This window comes from Brachyistius frenatus, unplaced genomic scaffold, assembly GCF_029030835.1.
Source record: "Brachyistius frenatus isolate BFR_SWC_R1_liver_20210118 unplaced genomic scaffold, ASM2903083v1 Contig_6, whole genome shotgun sequence".
Classification (NCBI taxonomy): domain Eukaryota; kingdom Metazoa; phylum Chordata; class Actinopteri; family Embiotocidae; genus Brachyistius; species Brachyistius frenatus.
In genome coordinates this window covers 7,152,165-7,176,398 of record NW_027210605.1, presented here as the reverse complement: position 1 = coordinate 7,176,398, position 24,234 = coordinate 7,152,165, and the positions used below count along the sequence as shown (strand labels likewise).

Here is a 24,234-nt window from a genome sequence, read left to right as displayed (position 1 = left end):
TTTCAGACGTCTATATCCTGTGGTTTTTGTTAGAGCTCTATGTAAAGCCCTTTGTTAGTTTATTTTTTGTGTATCTTGTGTAATTTAAGACAGTAGCATTACCTGACCACAATCTTTTTGGCTCAGTCCATAAATGTTATTCATCTCAGCTGTGTTTCCTGTGTAGGCCAAAATGTTGTCTTGAAACATCTGTCTTTTAACTTTAAATTTGATTTTCTGACAGACAGAGAAAATGCAGTATTTTTGGGAGTCTACAAACTGTACTTTACAATAACAGATCTTTGTTTCTCATTGCTCAAATGGAGCACCTGAACAGTGACATAAAACCACACAAATATCAGTAAAAGTCAAACAAAGCATTGTTAGAATTCAATCAATGAAATAAATGTATTCAAGAAGAGCTGTGATATAAAGAAAAATGAATGTATAAAATGTCTGTACCTTGAGTCAATTACTGATATCAATAATAATATAATTTGATGTATCATTATTCTTATCTAAAAGACACCTTCTGTCATCTGCTGACAACTGATTACCAAGGGACAGATTATAGAACTGAAGTGTGTAACTCATAAATGCACTACCCCATCTGGAGCGTTTCAATTATTCTCAAAGCCTTACAGAATTACATGCACATGTGGTCAGTGGTCAAAATGTTAATGCTGTTTTTTGTTCATATGGAGTGGCCTCATCAGTGGCATACTGCTGAACTCACCCGCCCTGGCCAGTGGACCAAAGTTCAGCTTTTATGTAAGCACATTCATTACATAAGACTGCAGAATCTGAGCAGCTCACAAATAATTAATACTTTTTTGCATCACTTCTTAGACCCAGTCTTAAAGAAACCGGGACCTCCCTCCTCACAGTCGCTGTGAAATCCCTGCTAGAAGCCCCATTCAAAAACTTAAAAGCAGCAGTCTGCAGTTTCTGTCGAGTTTCTACAGTCTGTCAGATCTGTAAAATGAGTTTAACTTTCTTGTAGTGAAGTTTCATTAATAAAAGCCCTCAGTTTATATGTTCATAAAACAATTAAATGCATTTGAATAGGAAAAATATGACAAAATGTAACCAGTGCAATTAACACAGATTTTGTATTCTGTAATAACAGCAGTGTGTAATTTTTCTAATTGACAGTGAGTGCTTCAGCTGCAAGCTTGCTATTGATAACTTTGAAAAAGGTGCTGCTATTGCAACTCTGTCCTTGGCTGCTCTGTAGTCTTTATTCTATGTGATTGTCTGTTTTTTATTTTCATAATTTTATTTTCAATGAATAGGTTAATGATCGCTATGACCAAAAAAAAAATCCTTGAGACAATTTAGGTTGAGGAAGTTTTACCTGAATACATTTGGCTTGAAACCCCATTATCTTTGACATGTCCAGTCAGTTTACTGTATAACTAGATGGCTCCTATTTCTTTAACTAATTTTTTATTTTCTCTAAATGTTTCATGAAACACTTCGACTGTCCCAGATGAAGGCTGGTTGTTATTAAGGTTGCTCTTGGCACTGTAAGTGCAGCAAAAGCAGACTTCAGGAGGTTACTGCATATGGCCAAGAAATAGTCTGGCACGTCACTCCCCTTAAAACTAAACCTTTCATTTTCACGTTTTTGCTTTTTGTACAGATTAAACAAACACAATCAAACACATTTAAAGACTTTATGCAAACTGGGTAAACAAACTGGCAGCTGGTTGTCTCCGCTTATGTACTGTACTGTACAAATATTAGACTGATATCAATTTTCTCATCTAATTTTGGTCAAAAAAGCAAATATGATGTGTTTCTCAAAATGTCACACTATTCCTTTAAGGTGGATGACAATAACACAGAAGGATGTATTGACCAATGTAAGACTCACCTGCCACAGAGATGATAAAGGAAGCATCCATGGCGTCAATGCCGAGGTTTCTGGCCCGTGCAGACAGGTGGAAATAGGGGATGAAGTAGGCCAGCTGACTGAAGACCAAGGACCAAGTGTAGATGCAAAAAAATGGGTTCTTCAGCAAGGAGAAATCCAGTACTTTGGCATTGCTGACAGTCACCTCATTTGGCATGCTGGCATTTGAATGAAATCCAACAATTGTGGACCCGTTCATGCTGCCATTGAGCTCTGCTGAGCTGTCCGGAGTTGAGGGTTTACACTGACCCAAGTCGTGGTGGGGCTCATAGCCGTTTACACCATTGAAGACCAGTCTGGTCTGTTCAGGGTTCACTGACTGGTCCTGAAGTCCCTGAGTACCCTCCCCCCCCAGGTTCTCAGTGTCCCTGTGAGGAGGAGGAGATGATGCGAATGAGTCTGATTTGGATACACCATTGGACAAGTGAGATGAGCCACTCAAGCAGCTCTTTGAGAGTTCCTTCTCTGTGGGGCTTTTGAGAGAAACAGCAGGGCTCTTTTGGATGGGAGAAGAGGTAGGGTTTGAAACAGGCGGCTTCACGTTGATGGGTCGCAGAAGCATCCCAGAGGCCACCAGGTTCAGCATGAGGCCACCAAGAATCAGCATCGCCCCTGTGGATGACAAAGACAGTTCAGGACCTAAAATGTCACCTCTCGTGCTATATTTACTTACAAATGCCTACTCATAAAGATATTTTCTGCCTACCTTGCCAAGCATACTGGTCCAGAAGCAGCTGAGTGAATGGCGCGAGGGCAAAGGTCAAACCCATCCCAGAACGCCCAATCGCATATGCTGTTGCTAACCTTTTTCTGAAGTACAGTGCTGTGACCACTGAGAAGGATTGGTATAGTAGCGCAAAACCCATTCCTAAACAAAGTTATCATTATCAAACACTGTCAGTCACAGGAGCATGTGGGCTGATAAGAGAAAATGAACTTAAACAAATGTCCTCTCTGATGTCAGTCATCAGGGGAACAAAATCACTGAGGTGTTTTACTACATTTTTGAACTCACCAACTATCACTCCCATGCTGATGTAGAGGAATACCACGCTGCTGGCAAAAATACTCACGATGAAGCCTCCACTAACCAGCACTGCCCCGGCAATCGAGGTCACCCGGACTCCAAGCTTGGCGCAGGCCATAGAGGCAACGGGTGCTACAGAAGTGAAAGGAGGGGAGGAACAAAGACACAGGAGCTCAACAAATTCTTTATATCTACATTGAAGTATACTGAGGACAAATCAGTTCAAATAAACGGTTAGGTTTACTCTTTTAGGGGCTTGTAAGTGTGGATAAAATCATACCCGGTGAAAAATCGTACATCCGTGATTCAGACTCAACAAAGAGATAAAGACAAGAGTTAGTTTTTTTCAACTCGAACCTCCAGACAGACGCAGACTCGACATGATTGAACCGATCCAGCTGATGCTCTCTGATGAGCCTCCAAACTCATCTTGGAACGCCACAAAGAAGATCCCAAAGCTCTTCAACGTGCCCATCACGAGGACATTTACCTGCCCACACACACACACACACACACACACACACACACACACACACACACACACACACACACACACACACACACGCGCACACACACACACACACACACACACACACACACACACACACACACACACACACACACACACACACACACACACACACACACACACACACACACACACACACACACACACACACACGTGATCACATTACATTGTGTTATGCTTGCATCCAGAATATACATATAGCTACTTCATACACATGCAGGAAAAATAAACTTCCTGATTGAACTCAGTTAGCACCTAACCGAATCTACCTATTTCTATCCCAGTCTTTGTGTTATAGTTTTATTTAAATCATCCTGTTAATGAATTAAAGTAACACATTCAGTTAAGAAGTATAAACAACTGTGGTGCACATACCAGGAAGCAATGCAGCACAACCATCCAGCCCCAACCTCCATCTGGAGGGTCCTCATACTGCATCTCTTTCTCCTTCTCCTTCTTGGTGGTCATGGCATCCTTCCTGAACAGGTTCATGACGGCCTTATAGTCTCACTAGGAGACAGAAAGGAAAGCTACATCAGAGACATTAATCTGATTACAAGCCATAACCACACTCTAAAACAAATGTCTTCCCGTGGGTAATGTGGGGATTCTTGTGGGGAACCAATTTTAAGGTTATATACATATTAAGATAACACCTTCTTCAAACAGTTGGTGGTGTGCGTTTTATGTATTAATATTTAAGATTAGAAATTGCACATGTGAAAGTTTTTCGCTGTCACATTTTTAAGAAAGAAAATCTCTTAGTTTCAATGTAACAACAACAACAACAACAACAACAGCAAAACATTATGTAGTATATTGGGGTTTTTGAGGAGAAAATAAGCAGACACTTTATGAAAAAAGAAAAACTGAAATATTTTATAAATAAAACTATGATACAAATGTCCTCCTTCACTGCTTTAACAGGAAACTAAAGAACAATCAGTCAAATCCTTTTGAGCCGATTAAAGTAATGGTTTAGCATTCATTTGTTACCATTATGGTACAGTACACAATGACCCTTCATGAGTAAGTAATAAAAGACAGTAATGCTAATAACTTGTTAAATCGCTGAGCTATAAAACAGGGCAGTCACACTATAACTAAAGCTGGTTACTCTTCCACCTCTTTTGTCCTTATTACAGCTACTGCACGCACCAATGTCTTCGATGTGTTGACATTACGTCTGTGTCGCAGCAAGTGCAAATAATACATGATGTCAATCTCCAAATTCACTGCAAAGAGGTTCTGGCTCAGAAAAGAACACCTGCTGCTGAACAGCAACTTTTCAACAATTAAAAACCACAGTCAGTCGCTGTTCAAGTTTGTGTCACAGCAGCACATTGAAAAACCTATCAGAAACTAAGTTAGTTGTGTTCATGGCCAAGAAATTAGGTTTCTCCATCAGAAAAGTAGCTGTATTAACCAGCTTTCTTCTAATCCATTACAGTGATTAAAGGCACCCGGTGGAGACTCTGACCATTACGAGCTCCATGGAGCAATGTTGTGGGTCCTGTTACAGTATGTTAGTTCTCCTGCACGCACACACGGACACAAATGCATGCTGATTTACATCTGTGTGACATAATACACTGATCTCCTGATATTTTCACGATTTAACAGCTGGTGGCTGCAATGCAACGACAAAGGCAGAGAAGAAGAAGACTGCCAGCAGGCAAACGCGGTTGTAAACAATGTAGATTTCTCAAATATTGGCAAGTATGAGTAAGAAAATGCATCAAGCATTCATTGGGGCCTCAAGGCCAAAGAATCAATTTAAAATCACATCTCGCCACTATAGGGTACCTTAACATAAACAAAGCTGTAGAAATATGAATAATGTGGTTATCTGAGTGCATGTAAATGCGCTGATTGTCTCCCAGATAATGCAGTTTGATATCTGTACTGGCAGACAGTAGACAAGGTCATCGAGGATGATAATGGATTAATGTGTACATAGATAATTAAATGTCTCTTTTTACTAAATGTCAACCCATATTGTCCTGGCACCCATGTGTGTTCACACGTGTGTATGCATGTGTGTGTATATAGTATATGTGTAACTAATGAAGTTAAGACTTAAGCTGTAAAACTGAAGCTTTGTGAAATGGACCTGCCTGACTCGCAGGGAATGTTCCCACAACTTTTGAATCTAATGTTCAAAAGAGACTTTAAGGGTGCTTACCAATACTAATCGTGTTCCTACAATGTTGAATGTTAACTAAGAAATGATGTTCCAACTGCAGCATGAATGATTTGGGGATGTTGTTGAGGTAACACATTAATACACATTCTTTAATAAAACATTCCCACAATGCTACATGATAACAAAGGAAGAACACTCTCAGAGCAACGTTCAGAAAATGTTGTGTTGCAATCTTAATGCACATTAGTCCATTTTAAAATGATGACGTTCTCAGGCGATCTAACAAACGACTTGTTAGGGCGCATACCACACGAGCACAAATTGTCTGAACAGCGAGTTCGTTGTTCGAAATCCAGTTGGATGAACCATTAGTTACATGTCACTCCTCTCCTCCCTCCCCACATTTTCTCTCTCACTCACTGTCCCCTATTAAATGAAGGCAAAAATGGCAAAAACAATTAATCTTCAAAATTAAAAAAAAAAAAAAAAAAGAGACATTTGTGGAACATTTTTGGAAATTTTCCATAAAACATTTTTGGAGTGTTTTTAGACAACATTATCCTACTGCTAAGAGGAACACTGTGGCAACAACAAGAAAAGAAAAAAACAACTCTTCCTGCCGAAGACATTATCAGAAGATTTCTCATAATATATAATAATCTGAATATTCTCTGGATACATTTAGAACAAAAACAATTCCAGCTGCAAGGTGTGCTGCTGTTGTGGAGTGATTCAGAAGCGACATCTTCTTGCTGTACTGCAATTGACTTGGCATCCCAACAGGCAACGTTTGACCTTGAATCCCTTTGAGCTCATCATAGAGCACGTTTCAAAAGGATCCTCCAAGGACTTTGACTTGTGTCAGCAGATTTACAGAATAATGAGCCTTGTTGAAATGAAACATACAAGACAAAACAAAAAAACTGAAAATGATTTCTGGTAGAAAAAACATCCAGACAAATACGGGCTAATACATTGAGAAATCTAGAGTTAAGTCAAAGTTTCAAATAAAAAAATTTTTTTTTTACCTATTAGCAACAGCTGAGAAGCAGATCTCACAGCTGCATGCAGGGGCTGTGCCAGGGCCAAAGCAAAACCACAAGGGCACACAGCAGCAGAGGTTGAGCAGGAGAGATGCTTTCAACACCACCGGCATTAAGCAAACTCATCTTTTCACCGTATATACACTGTACATTAGTCGTGTGTCCTAATCTCTGCTCCCTGCACTGAATCACACAAGCACTGAAGGATGTGCGAGTCAGTAGTAATGCATCATCTATATGTCTCCTTTCTCTGTGCTCTGGTGGCTCCTGAACTGATAACATTCATCTCTGCACCTATACTGTTTCCACTTGTAGTTTTGCCACTAACACTTCAGCGCACTTATTTGGCAGCTTTACTTTTTGAATGGACTCAATAAATGAATACATTCTTATTTACAGTAATTGGAAATAATGCACAAAGCAGATTTATTGAGGGTCTGTAATGCATGCAGATAATTCATCTGGTTTTTAAATCAGGTAACCCCTCCCTCTGCTAGTGTTACAGCACAAAGATCAACCAACATCTGTGTGCAATAAATTTAGCAATAAAAGTTTTACACATCAGTTATCTTAAATTACTTCTCGCATTCCCCACAAACTCCCTGCTTTTCATTGCAATTTAAGAAGAATTCAATATTTTAAATGATCACAAAATAAATACTAATGTCTCTTTTCTCAGTGTTCAACAGTCAGTCCAACAAGACATCCTCATGTGGTTGTAAAAGCACATATTGGTGACCAAGAACCTAAACCTGACCAAAAATACACGCGCATTCCACGAGGGCCAACCAACAGGCTGTGTTGTCTGCAAGTAAAAATAAACTAGCCACTATCATTCTGCTGTACCTGCAGGAGGCATCAGATCAAATATTAACCACCAGCTCTCTGGAAGCAGACAAACCGTGTGTGTCTAGGAGTAAGATGCATCATGCAGCAATGTGAGCAGCATTATCAAAAAGAAACGTAGTTATCGCTACACGCTTACCTTGGGCCAGGATTGTTGCGGTCCTGGACACTCTAACACAGGGCTGAAAATACAGTCCCATTTGACTTCAATTCAGTTACACTGTCCTGCTCCTACCAAAGGAAAATGATGCGATACAAATATAATTTTGCATCATTAACAAATATTAAGGAGAGCAATTATAAACTCTATAAACAAAGTATGAGAGGAATACTGTGTGATTAATTGTTGGAAAAATTACTCAGAGGCTTGGTTCAAAATCAAACATATCGGACATTTATTCTTGCAAGAAGGAGCAAATACATGCACCCTCAAAGAGAGATGTCCAGCATTGCTCTTAGATCTTATTACAGCATGTCCCCATTTTTGCTATCTGTGAGCCAACCAGTTGTATGGAGTACATCCAAGCAACTGGTCTTTATACAGTGTACCGTTAGGTTTCAGCACACCTTTACACTTGTAGGACACTCACAGTATCTAATTATTTATTCTTATAGTTACCTGTAGGTCCCTGACCTATTTTTGCACGCGCGACTTTTAGTTTACCTAGTTTACTCAGACTCTTTAGTTTACCTAGTCTACTCAGACTCTTTAGTTTACCTAGTCTACTCACTCTTTAGGTTACCTAATCTACTCAGACTCTTTAGTTTACCTAATCTACTCAGACTCTTTAGTTTACCTAGTCTACTCAGACTCTTTAGTTTACCTAGTCTGCTCAGACTCTTTAGTTTACCTAATCTACCCTTTAGATCAAAACAACAACAAAATAAATTGTCTTACCCGGGTGTCCGATGTTTTGATGGTGAATCAACCTTGTTCTAGGATCCTGTCACTCGTCCTCTCTCCAGTCAGTCCTGGTCTCACCAACGTCCAAACGGCTTCGATAAAAAAAAAAAAAACAGCGCGGAGGTCTTTCCTCAGGAGTCCGAGACTCCCCCGTGCACAGTTTCAGGCTGTGTCCGGAGAGAGGAGGAGATGTTGGGATCCGTCTCGAAGGACCAATTATGTTGGAAAAATTACTCAGAGGCTTGGTTCAAAATCAAACACATCGGACATTTATTCTTGCAAGAAGGAGCAACTACATGGACCCTCAAACAGAGGTGTCCAGCAGTGTTCCCCCCAGCAGTTTTCTACCCAGCATTGCTCTCCCCAGCAGTCCTCTCCGTCACTCCTCCGTAGGGCAGCTTTTATACAGTGTGACAAACAGTTGACAGTCACCCCCATTCCCTTTGTATCTGTTTTCGTACGGTAATATAGAGTTGGTCGTAGGTCACAAGATAAGGACACAGGGGACTCGTCGATTAGATACGGAAAGTAAAACAAAAAGGAATCACTTGCAAATAAGACAGACAACAAGATACTTTTCGGAGCCTGCTTGACAAGAGACTTTCCGGAGCCACAATGCAAACAAGAGGAAGAGACAAATCTTTTTTTCCATCAATAATAAACTCTTAATTAGCACCAAAAAAACCAACAACAAAAAAAAACAGTGAACTCAGACCTGCCAGAAGATCAGAAGCACCAAAGCAGGAGAGGTATGTTTAATTTGTAAATTAGAGTAAACAGGAGATGATGCAAATATTTGCAGGATGACGGTAGAGGTCAAGTATTAGTCAATTTATCGATTAGTTGATTGACAGAAAATTAATCGCAGACTATCTATAAAAGTTGTTTTTTTTTAATGAACAAATGTTAAATTCTTTGATTCCAGCTTGTTATATATGATTATTTGCTGGTTCTTTTAGTCTGCTATTACAATAAACGTAATATCTTTTGGTTGTGGGATGTTGGTCGCGGACAAAACAAGATATTCAGGCTGCATTTTGGCCTTTGGGAAACACTAGTTGACATTTTTCACCAATTACTATAATTTTAAAGACCAAACAGCAGTTCAATTAATCACAAAATAATTGAGAAATGAATCAATAATAAAATAATCATTATTTGCAGCCCTAGATAAAAGGGTAATGTTACTGTACTTAAACACATGAAGAGTGAAAAGTATTCATAGTGACATTCACACACATGGAAAATGAAGAGTTCCCCTGTTGGAGGAAGCCCACACAGTGAAAGAGAGAACATGCAAAACAAAGAGAAAACTTGGACACTCTTATCATCAGAAGACGATACTAACCAGCCAAACAAATAAAATAAAAGTTTCAAAAGTCTGGAGAGCAAATTGCATAACAAGATGAAGCTGGGTGTAGCTATAAATATGTCTGAGTCAGCATATTCTTGATGGTATCATCAAACACAATTAAAACTGGGTCCAATGTCTATATCAAAACCTGTCCTTTAACGTCGCATCAGATGCTGGAAAGCAAAGTCACCTTGAAGGAAGTAGGAGGAGAGAGTGTAGTAAACCCTTGCGTTTATCGCCAGTCTTTTGTAGCCTGCATCACTAACTCAGTCTGACTTAGACATGTATAAGAAGCCGGGCCCAAATCAGACAGAGAGCACAGAGCGGATTAAAGTGGAATGAATTGGGCCAGTGTAGTCCGAGGAAAGTTTTCCCACCCCAGCGCCCCCCAACCCCCATGTGCTGTTAACAAGTTGTCCTCAGAGTGTGCTTGAGTGCATGTTTGTGAATGTGCTGAGAGTCTGAGGGTTTGAGCGATGGGGGATTGGAATTCAGCACCTTGTATTAGCACCGTGTTACTGCCTGCTCATACCGGGACAAACGCTCTCCAACTTTCACACTCTGCATCTATTCTAATATTAGATTTTAGTCAGGTTAATTAGTGAATAATGTTCTCCAAATCATGTCCCTATTTAACCTATACATTAAATATAATATAATTTAGAAAGCTTTCCCTCCAAGAAATGACAAAAAACAAAAAGACATAATTTTGACAGATCCTTTTACCTCTCCCTTCTCGGAGCCTGATTTATAAGTCCAGGACTGCGCATGACATCTGAACAAAGTGAAAACAGAAGACTTAAAGGTGCCCCATGAAGTTTTCAAACAAGAAACGAGGAAAGTTTGGGTTTATGTTGAGTTTTACCAGCTCTAACAACTGTGTTCAGTGCCTTTTCCTCCCCCATAAAACATTTGCAACGCCAATTTTTAAAGACCCCCTTCAATGAAAACAAGTTGTTAACCTTGTTAACATGTCCATGTGGTGGGTTTTATATGCTACACAGAAAGTCTGAAACCAGGGAGAGACAGCCTGGCTCTTTACAGACATAGCAGAATCTACCTACCGGCACTTATAAAGCTCACCGATCAACACATTACATTTACTTAATCTGTAAGTATGAAGATAACAATTTGTGGGGAATCCTGATGGCTGAATGGCTGAATGGACCAGTGTCTCCCTCTTTATTATCCTATCTAGTAAAAATGCTTTAGGACCTCAAGAAAACGAAAACATTTTCTCATCTGTCTCTTGACAGAAAAATTAATTAGCATATTTTTCCAAATGAGTCAAACTACTTCATAAAAGGGAGCCTGGTTTATTGGGTGTTGCTGTGGTGACTGCAGGTGGTTGTAAGGGAGGACTATGTAGTTGCTATGGTGTGTAATGATTTCGTAGTAGTCACAGGGCTTTAGTGCTGATGGTGCTTGTTGCAGTAATAGTAGCAGCAGGGCCAAAAGCTTTGGCACTGACAGGAGTGCTGGAGGTGCCAAAAGTTTTAAATTTTAACTTAAAAGTCAACAGCCGCTCGTACATTCAAACGCAGAGGGCTATTCTGATTATACGGTCAGAAAATTAAAAAAAAAAAAAAAAAATCTGGGCCAATAGTGCAATTAAGCCCCTCATTTGCTACGATGTCATCATGATAAAGTAACAAAGCAGTTACATTTGTGTTTATCTATTAATTTGAGGTTTCAGATGTACTGTAAGAGGAGTGGAGGAAAAGTATGAGTCCTATGAGTTTTAGTGAAAGGAAATTTAGCAGAACATTGATCGTAATTTATCTATAACGAGTGACAGTCCCCAGTTGCCTGAAATCAGCCTCCATAGTTAACTAGTTTCTGTCTGCCATTTTGAGTGTTCGAATTCTGGGCATAAAACAAGTATCCATTGCACGTACACAAGTATGCCAGTACACCTGTCAGTCCAGTTTCATTTGAATGATCACTACAGAAATAATTATTGTCAATCAGAAAGAAAAATAAATGAGCAAACAAAAAAGTAAAATGGGACGCAAAAAAAAAAAATCAGAATTCCCTTTCTTTCATTTCGTACCACATTGAAGCTTCGAACTTCTGAGAGGATGATGTAAGTAGTGGAGATGTTGAGGACCATGTTTCACAGGCCTCTCACCTGTAAAGCCTGCCATTTGTGTTTGTAAGAAAGGATGTTGCTTGAATTTGCAGCAGGGTGAATGTTTTGCCCCTGCACGGGTAAAAAAGGACTCAATGAATGAATGAAAGATCATAAACGTGTTTTATGAGTTGTCTAGTTCATAATTATTGAAAGAACAAACCCGTTTTAATCCCATGTTCACAATCTAGCACCTCAGTTAGTCTGTAAATCTTTGACCTGTTAATTAGTTTGGGAGCGACATTAGTTTAGAGTCTTTGATTTTATTTTCAGTGATGGATTCATGTTTTCAGGAAAATCAATATCACACACTGACATTTTCAGATTGATGTCAAAAGTTTGGGCAAATGAGGAAGAAAATGCAACACAGCTGTTCAGGTGTATTCATGCCAGGATTGAGTAAGATTACTTATAAAGGAACAGATTTCTGGACAGGATTGTATCAGAGTTGCACTCTAAACTATGACAGATGGGAAGAAGAGAAAGAAAGCATGTAAGTGGGAGATGGGACAGGTTTGCAGACAAGGGGTGAAAATCCAGAATTAAAAAAAGATGCTAAACAGAAACTACAAAACTGCAGTGGAACCTGAATCCAACGAAGGCATTTTTTGTCTGAACAGCAAACCATACCAGAGTTGCACATAGTTTAGACTGCACTGCTACAGTTTCGGGTGGGATTGAGCACACTGTGTGGATATACTGCCTTGTAACCTCCTTAAGGGTTCTCCTTCACACAATACAGTATCTGGCAGCAGCTGAGTCTCTGGGACAAGATCTCTGATTTACAAACTAATACTGTATAGTTTGAATACAATAGCAAAACAGTATTCACGAATATTCAGCGAGGTGCATTTTATTCAAATTAGAAATTCAAAATTTAATTTGCATTTTATTTTTAATGATAGGAGCTAAAGCAATTGAAAAAAAAAATCATTTCTAATTTAAAGTAGCACATTGCATTCTCAACCATTTCCATTTCTTTATTATAATACATTGGACTACACTCAAACAGTTTTTGGATATTACGTTTATTTTTTCTTTTGTTTAACAGTATGCAAACATGGCCATTTTGTGAATTTGATTTCAACTCGATCAGTTAAGTTGAATTAACAGTAAAATATTAACCGTCCTGCTTTCTTATATACTTTGAAGACAGAACAACTTAAAGGACGGATCATGATGTTTCATAAATGCGTCTTAAAACAACACTCACATGCCCACATGCACATAGAAACAGTTTTTAATTGTTGTGGTTGAACCTCATGTTTACACTGGATAGAAAGGGATGCCTTGCTAATGTTATTGCAATAAATGATGGGGACAAAGTTCCCTATCTTCACACTGTAAAGTTCAGCTGAAGTTAATGTGATGCTACAGCAGCCCGAGTTAGAAAAATCAAATGGCTATCTTCAAATTTCCTCTCTGTGTATCCTCATACTATCTTCATATCAAATTAGCGTCAGGAAACAAGCACTGTAGATTTCATAGTCCAAACTTATTACGGCTAATTTGGCCAGGAGGAAGAATGTACAGCATGTGTCTCCTCCTGCACAGTGAGCTCAAAGCCTGCTTTCCATCAGAATCCATGACAGACTATAATCAAAGTCCCTGCCTCTCATTTGCTCCCTGTGGATGCCATTTCCAATATTGCACCCCCCCACACACACAAACAGGCACACTTTAGTTGTGTAAACATATGGCAGTAAGCTTTGTAGATAAGGGTCAAGGTGTTATGAGTTTTGCCTGCAAGTTGGCAGATATCATTCTTCTTCCGTGAGTTCTTAGCATCACATTTTGCTGTTACGTGAAATTCAAAGATTTTGCTTTTGTATTTGATGCCCCTATAGCTGGGAGTGGAAAAATGGATGGCCAACAAAGATTTTTTTTTTCATTAGCAGCATCCAAACAATAAATACAAAAATCAATGCAAACCTCCCCTATCTATCTATGTAGCACAATCCAATTTAATTCAGGATCATTTATGGTTAGGAGTCCTGCACAGTTACACCTGCGCTTTAGCTGCTCTGACTGATTACTTTACACAGAAAACCTTCTATTTACTGTTGTTGAAATTAGTAATTATATTTCAGCTTCTCTGTATCAGTAATGACAGCAGTCAGAAATCTTCCACCTGCAGAGCTTCTGTTTTCCCTGAAAGAGACAAACTAGACACATGCCTCCCTAACAAGAATATCTGTTATGCGATTTTTTCTTTTAGTAATCCACAATTTAGGTACCAGTTTTTGTTGTTAACCCAAGCAGAGAAAACATCTGCAGAATAATTTAACACATATTCTTTCCTGACCAGCTTATGGAGTTACCTGATATGCTGTCTTTGTAGTTTGCCTGAAGGCACTGGCGGTGAAGAGACAACTCAGAAGTTCTCTTCTCAGAGTATCATTCTCAGGTTGGTCGAAGGGCACTTGGAACTATGGCTGCATCAAGATTAACTTTATACCTACAAGAAGAAGGCAGCAATGAGAAGCGAAGCAAAAAATGACACAAGAGATGAACAGTGTGGATGTAAGAATAACTGGTGACACTTTTTTTTAATTTTTTTTTTATCAAGGAGCCATTTATAAAGCATGAATAATTGATGGATTCATAAAACTATAAACAGCCTGATGGCAATGTCATTAGTTTTACAGGTATTTGGTCATAAACCAAATTGTTTGACACATAAGTTTGTTCTTGCCTGTTTAATAGTGATACAAAAAAAAAAAAAATCCACCTTGAATGTTTCTCTAGCTCTCTGATAAGAATAAATGCCCCAGCCTCTTCAGTACCATCTATGTAGGCTAAATATTTATTCAGTAACAGGGAAGAATGAATTTGAAAACAAGTCAAGTTGTCAAACCTCAACTGATTTATCAACTCTTGAAACACCCTAACCGGTTTTGCTGGTTCTCACAGGTGAGCAGAAGATGTGTTTGACAGTAAGTCCTGTTTACATGCTTCCTGTCTGAGTTTAGTTATACAGTATATACCACGACCTTCGCAAAAAAAGTGTGTTCAAACTGTGTGAAGGAGTTTCTGTGGTCTGATTGATGGCAGGATTTGAAATAAGAATTGATGTCAGCATGTTAGTGATGGACATCCTTAGGACCAAAGCTAACACCTATAAAAAAAAAAAAATCTGCAAATAATCAGTTTACGCAGCAGATAATTAAAAGTTTGGCACAGCTTAGTTGTGTAAATGAACTGTCTGTCAGGGCTCAGAGCTAAGAAAAGAAAACCCACTTCATGGAGGAGCAAAAAGTGGGTCAATCAAGATCACACACATATTACTCAAGACACAGCAAAACATCCAGTAATGCATTCGGTAAAAGTCTGAAAAACAGGCAAGTTTCAAAATACACATTATATCCAATCTGCTGATGTCACTGTAATAGTAGATCCATTATTTATAGTACCTACTGTGACCACAGATTGGTAAATGAATCTCACCCTGCAGCATTACTGTCAAATGTAGCCTGTAAAATGGTTTCTAATACTCTTACTGTGCCTGCAGAGAATAAAGGCTAATGACTGCAGATGAAAAGTCCGGATCACACTCTGCAGGTGATCAGCAGAGGTGAACAAGTATATCTTTTAATCCTGTAACAGGACCGTTTTGTAAAATATTAGAAATACTACAGGCAACAAAAGAAACTCACTTACACTCAAAGAAAAACTTAGGCATGTGCCAACAGTATCAATAACCCACTTTTTTGTGGAAACTGTGCATTGACTGATGAACTGTTTTCTTCCTTATAGGACCTTAGTTTACTTTTGCAAAAACTTTTTGAATTCATCACTTTAAGAATTTATCCAATATTTTGAATATAATTTTCTATACTATTATGAACTGCTTTGTTGTTGAAATGTGCTCTAAAAATAAACTTGTCCTGCCTGCCTCACTATTTCCTAAAGTTAACCCAAAGTGACTACCTGGAGGCTCCAACTATGACTACAGCCTCACTGGTGCATCGAGTTCTGAGAAACGCCACACATCAGTCCTGAGGAATTGAGATTAAAGCACGGATAACAGTTTGGGAGAGGGGTATTGTGTTTAGGACAGCACAGATGTTAACCACAAAAAAGAAAGAAACCCCCCCCAAAAAAATAAATAAATATAAATATATATATATATATATATTACATTTAAACAGAACGTTTTGTACGGCCATATCATATCATAAAAATATTCAAAATTTCCAAAACATAAAAATAAGCAGTACATACCTGTAATTTCCCTCTGTCGTCGACTTGCTTCAGCCCAGATTTCAATTAGTTTGGTTTGACGCGTAATTTGGGGTTTTCTCGCTTTCTCGTCCCTGTAAGGCATGCGCGTCACCAGTGAGGGACTTTTTGACAGGAAGACATTGCTGCGGAACCCTTTTCTGCGAGGATGATCGTGCCATAACTTTGCCTCTATGCGGGGGACCCTCTGAGTTGCATCTCACATCTCAGCCTCAGCATCGCTGGCTATGCCGAGGAGCTGCAGAGCGCAAAGCCTTCACTGAGGAGAGCCACGTGACTGAGACGCAGCAATGAACCCCATCTGAAGGCTCAGAGGGAGGGAGGAAAAAAACAAACTCTGCGGTCAAAACATCAGAGCCACCGCATACTTTACTCGGGTCCTTGCTGAAGGCGGTGCGCCACCAAGACGCACTGCACAGTGTATGCGCAAAGGCAACCTGTGCTGTAGAAAGCAGGACGGACTTTTTTTTTTTTTTTTTTTATCCAAAACTATCGGCAAGCAATATGTCAGATTAGTAGGCTATAGTTCGTTTCCTCAGCCTACACTTGGCACGTTTCTCTTAGTTGTTCCTACATGCTCCTAAATATATAGGGCAGGTACGAGTGGCTTCACAGCAGTTTTGATTAATGATTGTAAACTTTGAAGCCTGTTTTTTTTTTCTACCTTGGCGATGAATGTCTTCACAGCTGCCAAAACAGTTGAATTGGTCAACCATGTAACAATGTGCAAACGAGAAAATAATTAATACTTAACAACGCAGAGGCCAGCACGAACTCAAGTTAAAGTTTATTAAGGGTTGTTATTCTGTGCATGACTGCCTTGGAATAAAGGGCAGTAACAAAAAACAAAAAAAACCACACAGCAACATGGTTGTAACACGACACTGGATCTGTTCTGTACATGACATCAATATAACAGCATTACTTAGCGATCAGTGCATAACATCTATTTAGTAAAACAAAGGAATCACACACATACTTAATAAGCATTCTCTGGTTTAAACAAGAAATATACAGAAAACACCACTTCAGTGAGGAGACTCCAGATTTCTTTTTGTCAGATTCACTTGAACTTCTGTGTGTGTTTACATGTACATCTCTTTACAATAAAACTCATCAGTCAGTCCTGTTGTCTTCAAGATGCGATCTTGTGAACTGCTACTGTGATGGTCCCGTGACTCCTCACCAAAATGTTTCTACAAAACAAACAAAAATAAAAACTCTATATCATACAATGACAAACATTAATTTGATAAACAATACAAAAGTGACTTGTTTTGGGAATATTTCTAGATGGCATTTAACTATTGGCCTTTGATAGATAAAACTTGTCAACCTGTCAATTGATTGACATGAGCCGTCATCCTGCTATACCTAGAAAGACCCAGTAAGTCACCACAAAGCAGCAGGCTCTTCCAGTTTGTATAGTCACTATAACGTTTAACATGTTAAATTACTTCTCTCCAAGAATGTTAAAGACTGTTGAATTGAAGTAACTGATAGCAAATGAGTCCAGAAGGTGGCAGCACAGCCACAAAAATGAACTCTGAGTTCAGGCAGTGATATGAACAACAAACGCACAATCTCTGACTTTGGATCTATTTCAACAGGTTTTTTTTTCCATTGTTATTGATCGCCACACATATTAACAAATCCGCACAGACATACTTGAAATACACTGAGATGGAAAAAAAAAAAAATAAGTAGAGAGATGATGCAAGTCAGTCAAGCAAACTAGACAAAAGCTTGTGTCAGTGCTCACCCTGACTCAGACTCCAGACACACAGTCGGAGTGTCTGACAGGTCTCTGGTCAAAGCTGCAGCTTGTTTGGCCAAAACTGACACAACACCGCCATGTTCATCAGACAGGGACCCACGGCCTGGAAATAGAAGAGTTATAATGAAGAAACATAAAAACAGGTGGTGATTAAATGTCTTCCACTAAAGTTGAGAACTACAGTTAACATTCGAGAAGTCAAATCAACATGGTTTTCACTTTATCACATGATTTTACATCTTTTTCATAGAGGAGACGATAAGATTGTATTTTCATATATCAGATGACAGTGAGATCATCGTATGCTAAAGCTGACTCTGTTACTTATTTTAAGTGACGCTAACAAACAACCTCACTTTCTTTTTTATTGTTATAATCAGAAAAGTCACTGAGAATTTCCACTTAACCGTGGTTTTAAGCATGTATGTCTGCATGAGTAGTTCCAGTAAGAAGCGATTGTTATGATGAAACCTTGCAATGCTTGCGACCAAGTTTGACACAACAAAAAGGGAAACAAGTTGATTGTTATATGCATTGTAAAACAGAAATTTTACATCTGGAGCATTTTTTTGTTACTCTTTTTTTCAGTTTCGTAAACTAGCACGCAAACATCAAATGAAAATCACAATTCTCTATACATTGTGATATTCTCAAAATAAAAGTACATTTTCTTATAACAGTAATCTGTGTGTATGTTATGTGGCTTTCATGAAGAATTAAAATGGGTTTCTTAGGCTTTTGTGATCATATCACATGTCCACTGTCCACAAAATGACTTCTAACTGTCTGAAGCATTTGTAGTCGAGTTTAATGTCGCTAATGTCAGTTTAATAAAAAATAAAGTGATACCATGCCCTGACAAGGCACCATTTATAGAGGGGTTTCAAGCTCTAATGAATTGCTCTAATGTAAAACATGTGCTGAATCTTTATGTATCAGTTATACAAACTGCTTATATGTTATAGGCTACTATATAAATATACCAGGTTGTGAAAAATTCTCCTCCAGCAAGAGTTCAACCAGCTGTTTACGTGCATGGAAAATTTAAACACTTCAAATTAAGTGAACAATTTCACAGTTAGTGTGAAATGTTGACGATAAGATCTAATTGTGCAGCAAAGAATTTACTGTTCTGTTCTAAAAAAATAAATAAATAAATGTTTTATTAAAACATGACTGTGGTTTTAATTAATATTCAATTGACTCACTTTTCAAGCAAAGAAACCCCAACTTTGATGGTTCAATGACACGTCGTAACTTATGGTGCCTTGTCGAGCATCACTTTGCCCCTGCATACTTTACCGAAAGTATGCAGCATTGTGAATAGATGAAACAAACATTATTTTCCTTCAGTAAAGAACAAAAACGAGTGTGATCTCACAGCCCAGGTTGTGTCCTTGTTGATCCGTGCAGAGCATACCGACAACTGCTGGATTCTTCATGCTGCCAGAAACACACAGACAAGGAGACAAAAGTCGTCTTTAACGTCGCATATTTCACAATACAAACTCAACCACGTTGCAGTTTTAACTTACGTATCGTCAAGGTGCTGCTCGAGGGTCGACTCCATGAGTAACAATCGTTAAACAACCGAGAAAGTCAAGTTTTGCTGTATAAAGTTTGTTGTTGTTGGTCTGCTTCCTCGAAGCTTCCGGGTAGAGTCAGCTGACCGTCACGTGCAATATGGTTCCCCATGAGGGCCAAAACATACAAAGCGCAGTAAAATACTTTCCATAGAAAGACGAAAGACCATAAACGTGACGGTATGATATGCTTTCGACATATATGTGTAGTGTGTTGTTTATTATATTGAGAACAATGTGTTTACATACATTTAAAATGCTTAGACAGTAGACCATTTGCTAGATAGATAGATTTTTCACAATGTTTTTACTGAGATTTTAGTCATGATGGCAGTCATTTCAAAAGAAACACATCATGACATATAAGCTTAATATACAGTAGATATAATTATAATTATGATTATAATTTTCTGAACTGGTTATGTAATGTAACTCTATATTTCAGCATTTATCTGTCACTCTCTTCATCCTAGCCCTTGAGAAAGATGGGTTTTCATATTCAGACTTGCACAAATCTTGTATAAAATCAGATTACTTTAGTTATTTTGCCCTCCTGAATATAAAGTAGAAACTATTAATAATCCAGTTCCTGCTGTGATCTGAAGGATTGCACAAGCAGTCACATTCAAATGACTCTCACACAAGTCGATGTTGCCTAAAACAGCTCCAGTGTCACATGTTCCTCAGTCTTGAAACAGTTTTTGTTTAGTGATCTTATCTTATCATGTACACCACCCCAGCTTTAATAACAATAATTTTACAATAATTTATTCAGCATAATAAGCACTAAATACATTTATCAACATATTGCCTTTTTTCCTGAACAAAAAAATCTAGCCGACTATGAGTTTAAAGCAGGAACTTTATTTCTTGCAGCCCCTTGTTGATTTTGTTCATGTGTTTTCCTCAGAAGTTAGTTTGAGACCTTCGGGCTGAGCTTCCTGCATGATTTCAGCTGTCTATCCCAAGACGGTGAGGTTTCAGGGGTTCCTGCTGACAGCGCAGAAATGGGTGAATGTAATTATGCGACCGCTGCACTGGAGGAATCCATCACCTGCGCAGCAGCAGGGTAATGTCCTGCTGAGTAACCCATGGGGTAGTCCCCCCCTCCTTTCCTCTAATTCTTCTAGCTTCTTCTAGATTCTTCTCTCCTCTTCTCTCACTCATATTTCTCTTCTCGCAGCCTAAATCACAGCCTGCTTGCCTCCGCTGACAACCAGCTTCTCATTACTGTCCGAGCATACCCATAGGCAAACACACGCACAAAGTTTATGCATGTACAATAATTTACAAGAGCCACATAAATGCAGTATCTTCTTTTCTTGTAACACATGCATCTATATGCATTACACACACACACACACACACACACACACACACACACACACACACACACACACACACACACACACACACACACACACACACACACACACACACACACACACACACACACACACACACACACACACACACACACAGTTTTTAATCTTGCACCAAAGGGAGGTTGGCATTAAATGTTAGACCTCATTAATTGCAGCATATAGCCATTTTACAACCACAATAAATCTATAACTGAGCAGGACCCTAAATAGAGATCTGACTCACAGTCAGTGTATCACCACCCTGTTGTATAACACATACTATAATTCAGGGATATTAAGACTTATTATCCCTTTTCTGGTAGCTGGTGACACCAGCAATCTCAGTGAGAAGTAGAATAACTCCAACAAAAATATCATCATTATTTCTATGACAAAGCAGATTATTTTGTAACATTATGAATGTATCATTCTCTCTGTGGATTAATTAGTGATGTGCCGCTATAGTTAATGACAGCTGTCCCAGGATATGGCATCATGGCACCCACACCTCATATTTATATAATAAATAAGGAACATCACTTTCGTGCCGATAAATGTCTTACATGAAGCCTGGTCCATCAGTCAACCTGTGGTAATTTCAATAATCTCATCAAACATCTTTGATTTTGATTAGTTTTGTCTTGTCCACTTCAGACAGACAAATAACTGCCAACTTGGCACCTGGGCTCTTTTTCTCACAAAGAGGTGTCAGAATCAGTTTAGTTCATGTAAATGTCATCTGCTGCTGACCTGTCCTCCATATATTTTTGTTGGTTTGAACTACTGGAGGTAATGGCAACTCTGACAGCCTAAGTCTTAAGGAGATGTAGAACCAAACCCTCCACAACAGGCAAAGATGTTCATGTTGAGAGGACCACAGTGAGCCTCCATCAGCTGTCAGCTGGATGAGTGAGATGACAAAGCTACTAAACAGACAGGCAGAGAGGGCGTCGGGAGATTTCAGACATGAGGAAGAAGGACAGGAAGGAGGGAGGGAGGGAGGGAGGGAGGGAGGGGAGAGTGTTGGGTGGGGGGAGGGGGGCGCAGGTGGATAAAGAGGGGGAGAGAGAAAGGCTCCCCATTCTGAGGACTTCTGGGAACCTTTATAACTGTTTGAAGAGTCGCCCAGTGTGAGGTGCAGGAGAGTTTGTTCACTGTTGGTGTCCAGTGTTGAGGGTGTTGAGAGAATCCAGTTCTCCTGTTGCTGCCATGGGCTTCACGGCGGTGCTGCTGTCCTTCCTCCTGTTGTCTCTGAGCTGGTCCAGAGGAGCTGTCATCACAGGGGTGAGTGACAATTTTCTGGCTCTGCTGCTCACGGTTGTTGTTTTTCTTCATTATAAATTGATGTCTAATCAGTGTTGGAGGAGTGTCTAATTACTCTAAATTACCATCTACTGTAATTATTCTAGAGTATTGTCAAATTGAAAATATTATATATTGTTATCCTCCCTTTATCTAAGTTTTTTTTTATTCACTACTGTATGTGATCTTAAAATGATATATAAATTAAATTAGCTACTCACTAAGGCAGCATCTATCATCATCAGACAATCTGCTCTTTATTTTTTTTTTTGTTTATTAATCAATCATTTAAGATGCTCATTAGTATCATGAGCCCAAAGTGACATCCTCAAAGTGTTTTGTTTTGTCTGAACTTCCTTTTTAAAAAAACAAAGATGTTAAATTTACAGCAAAGTAGAGAAAAGAAGCAACTCTTCACCTTTCAGATGCAAGAGTCAAGAACTGTTTGAATAGTTTGCTTGACAACTGACTTAATCAGTACAAAATCATTGTATTTTGACCAGCTGATCAATTAAATGATTATTAGCTTTAGGGCTAAGTCAGTCTATTCAATTGGAAGTGTACTTGCACTTACGGTCTTCTATCCTTTGTCCCTTGATTTGTGGCTCCATTTCAAAACAGCCAACTTATAAACATGAAAAATACATTAACAGAGCAGTTCACTTTTCTGCAGAATATTGTTAAAATTTGATTAGAAATGACTGATGAGAGACCACATCCTCCTCCGCTTTAAATCCAGTGGAAAAAACAGAGGAAATTTCAGACCTCTGATTGGTATTCATTTGTAAACTGATTAAGGAGATGACAGGCAATGGATAAAATGCCTCTCAATGTACGAACATGAGAGGGTATCTCTATTACAAAACGTAATGAAATAGATTCAAACATGAAAGGGTATCTCTATTAGCATTAATGAAAATAAAACTGATTCACAGGCATCAAACAATCCCTCCATCTCTGTGCCCCTTTTATTCTGTTCTGTCTGTGCCTCCACCATCTCATCATTCTGTCTGTCCTGCAGGCCTGTGACAGAGATATACAGTGTGGCTTTGGTCTCTGCTGTGCTGTCAGTCTATGGCTGAGGGGTCTGAGGATGTGTGTCCCAAGAGGTGTGGACGGGGATGAATGCCACCCCTTCAGCCACAAGGTGGGTAGAAATGTGATGTCATAATCCTCCAGCATCACAGTCTTTGCATTTGCAACACACACACACATATATATATACACACACACACACACACGCACGCACGCACGCACGCACGCACGCACGCACACACACACACACACACACACACACACACACACACACACACACACACACACACACACACACAAAGTCACACTCCTTCTCCATCTCACCCACACTTCTCCTCAGAAATTCTGATTTGTATCAAGTGCTGGCAGATTGGCTGAAGCTGTGGAAAAGCTGCTGATAACTGCAGAGGCTATCGATCTTTTCCACAGAGAACTAGGCGATCAGAGCCATACATCTCTTTGATTATCTGGACAAGGCAACAATTAGTCGTGCTAACACCACATCCATCTCTGAGATCAGACCTTTAAAGAGAAGCTTTTTAAGACCCGCAGCACCACTTGTCACTTGAAGGATTTAAACTGTCAGATTACCCCTCTTTTCTCCTTTTTCCCACTTTCAGGTGCCCTATCTGGGAAAAAGGCAGCATCACACCTGCCCCTGTCTCCCCCACCTGGTGTGCACCAGGTATGCTGATAGCAAGTATAGATGTACCGATGATTTCAAAAACATGGACTTCTAACAAGACGCCCAAACACTCAAATGAAGACGAGCAGACGGGAAACAGCACTTCAGAGAGAAGACTTGAACAGGCTGTGGATCAAAATCATCTTCTCTGACTGTTTTCTTCATTTATGTCCTCTATGCACTAAAACCCATAGTTTGGATCCTATTGATGCACACAACAGGCACATAAACAGAGATGCTAAGTCATTGTAAAGAGCCACGGTAGACATTACACACTATAATTAATGAACCCACAGTAACCCAGGAAGCTATTTGTGAACCATTAGAACATTTGCTGTTTTTTTTTTTTTATGCTCATTTTATGTTAAT

At 39.1% G+C, this 24,234-nt stretch overlaps 3 protein-coding genes across 4 annotated transcripts in view; 1 reads left to right on the top strand and 2 right to left on the bottom strand.

Moving 5' to 3' along the window:
• slc16a4 (solute carrier family 16 member 4) overlaps nucleotides 1–16,326 on the bottom strand; it is a 28,849-nt gene extending 12,523 nt beyond the window's left edge. Inside the window, exons 1-7 of one of the 2 annotated variants that reach the window (XM_069688922.1) lie at nucleotides 16,102–16,326; nucleotides 14,199–14,335; nucleotides 3,829–3,963; nucleotides 3,282–3,414; nucleotides 2,913–3,056; nucleotides 2,604–2,765; nucleotides 1,859–2,509 (exon numbers count right to left, since the gene is read on the bottom strand). In XM_069688922.1, the coding sequence (XP_069545023.1) occupies nucleotides 1,859–2,509; nucleotides 2,604–2,765; nucleotides 2,913–3,056; nucleotides 3,282–3,414; nucleotides 3,829–3,945 (1,207 nt within the window). In that variant the 5' untranslated portion in view covers nucleotides 3,946–3,963; nucleotides 14,199–14,335; nucleotides 16,102–16,326. Of the gene's footprint in view, nucleotides 1–1,858; nucleotides 2,510–2,603; nucleotides 2,766–2,912; nucleotides 3,057–3,281; nucleotides 3,415–3,828; nucleotides 3,964–8,386; nucleotides 8,460–14,198; nucleotides 14,336–16,101 lie in introns of those variants that run through there. The other variant, XM_069688923.1, reaches the window with a different exon arrangement.
• Nucleotides 16,327–16,889: 563 nt separating this feature from the next.
• On the bottom strand, nucleotides 16,890–19,560 carry lamtor5 (late endosomal/lysosomal adaptor, MAPK and MTOR activator 5). The gene is made up of 4 exons (XM_069688920.1): nucleotides 19,432–19,560; nucleotides 19,278–19,339; nucleotides 17,882–17,999; nucleotides 16,890–17,315 (listed from the first exon to the last, which is right to left on the bottom strand). The coding sequence occupies exons 1-4, from the start codon at nucleotides 19,464–19,466 to the stop codon at nucleotides 17,255–17,257; spliced, it is 276 nt and encodes a 91-aa protein (XP_069545021.1). The 5' UTR covers nucleotides 19,467–19,560; the 3' UTR covers nucleotides 16,890–17,254.
• A 2,368-nt stretch (nucleotides 19,561–21,928) lies between these two features.
• Nucleotides 21,929–24,234, top strand: prok1 (prokineticin 1). The gene is made up of 3 exons (XM_069688919.1): nucleotides 21,929–22,127; nucleotides 23,167–23,292; nucleotides 23,801–24,234. Exons 1-3 carry the CDS (start codon nucleotides 22,053–22,055, stop codon nucleotides 23,918–23,920), a joined length of 321 nt encoding a protein of 106 aa, XP_069545020.1. The 5' UTR covers nucleotides 21,929–22,052; the 3' UTR covers nucleotides 23,921–24,234.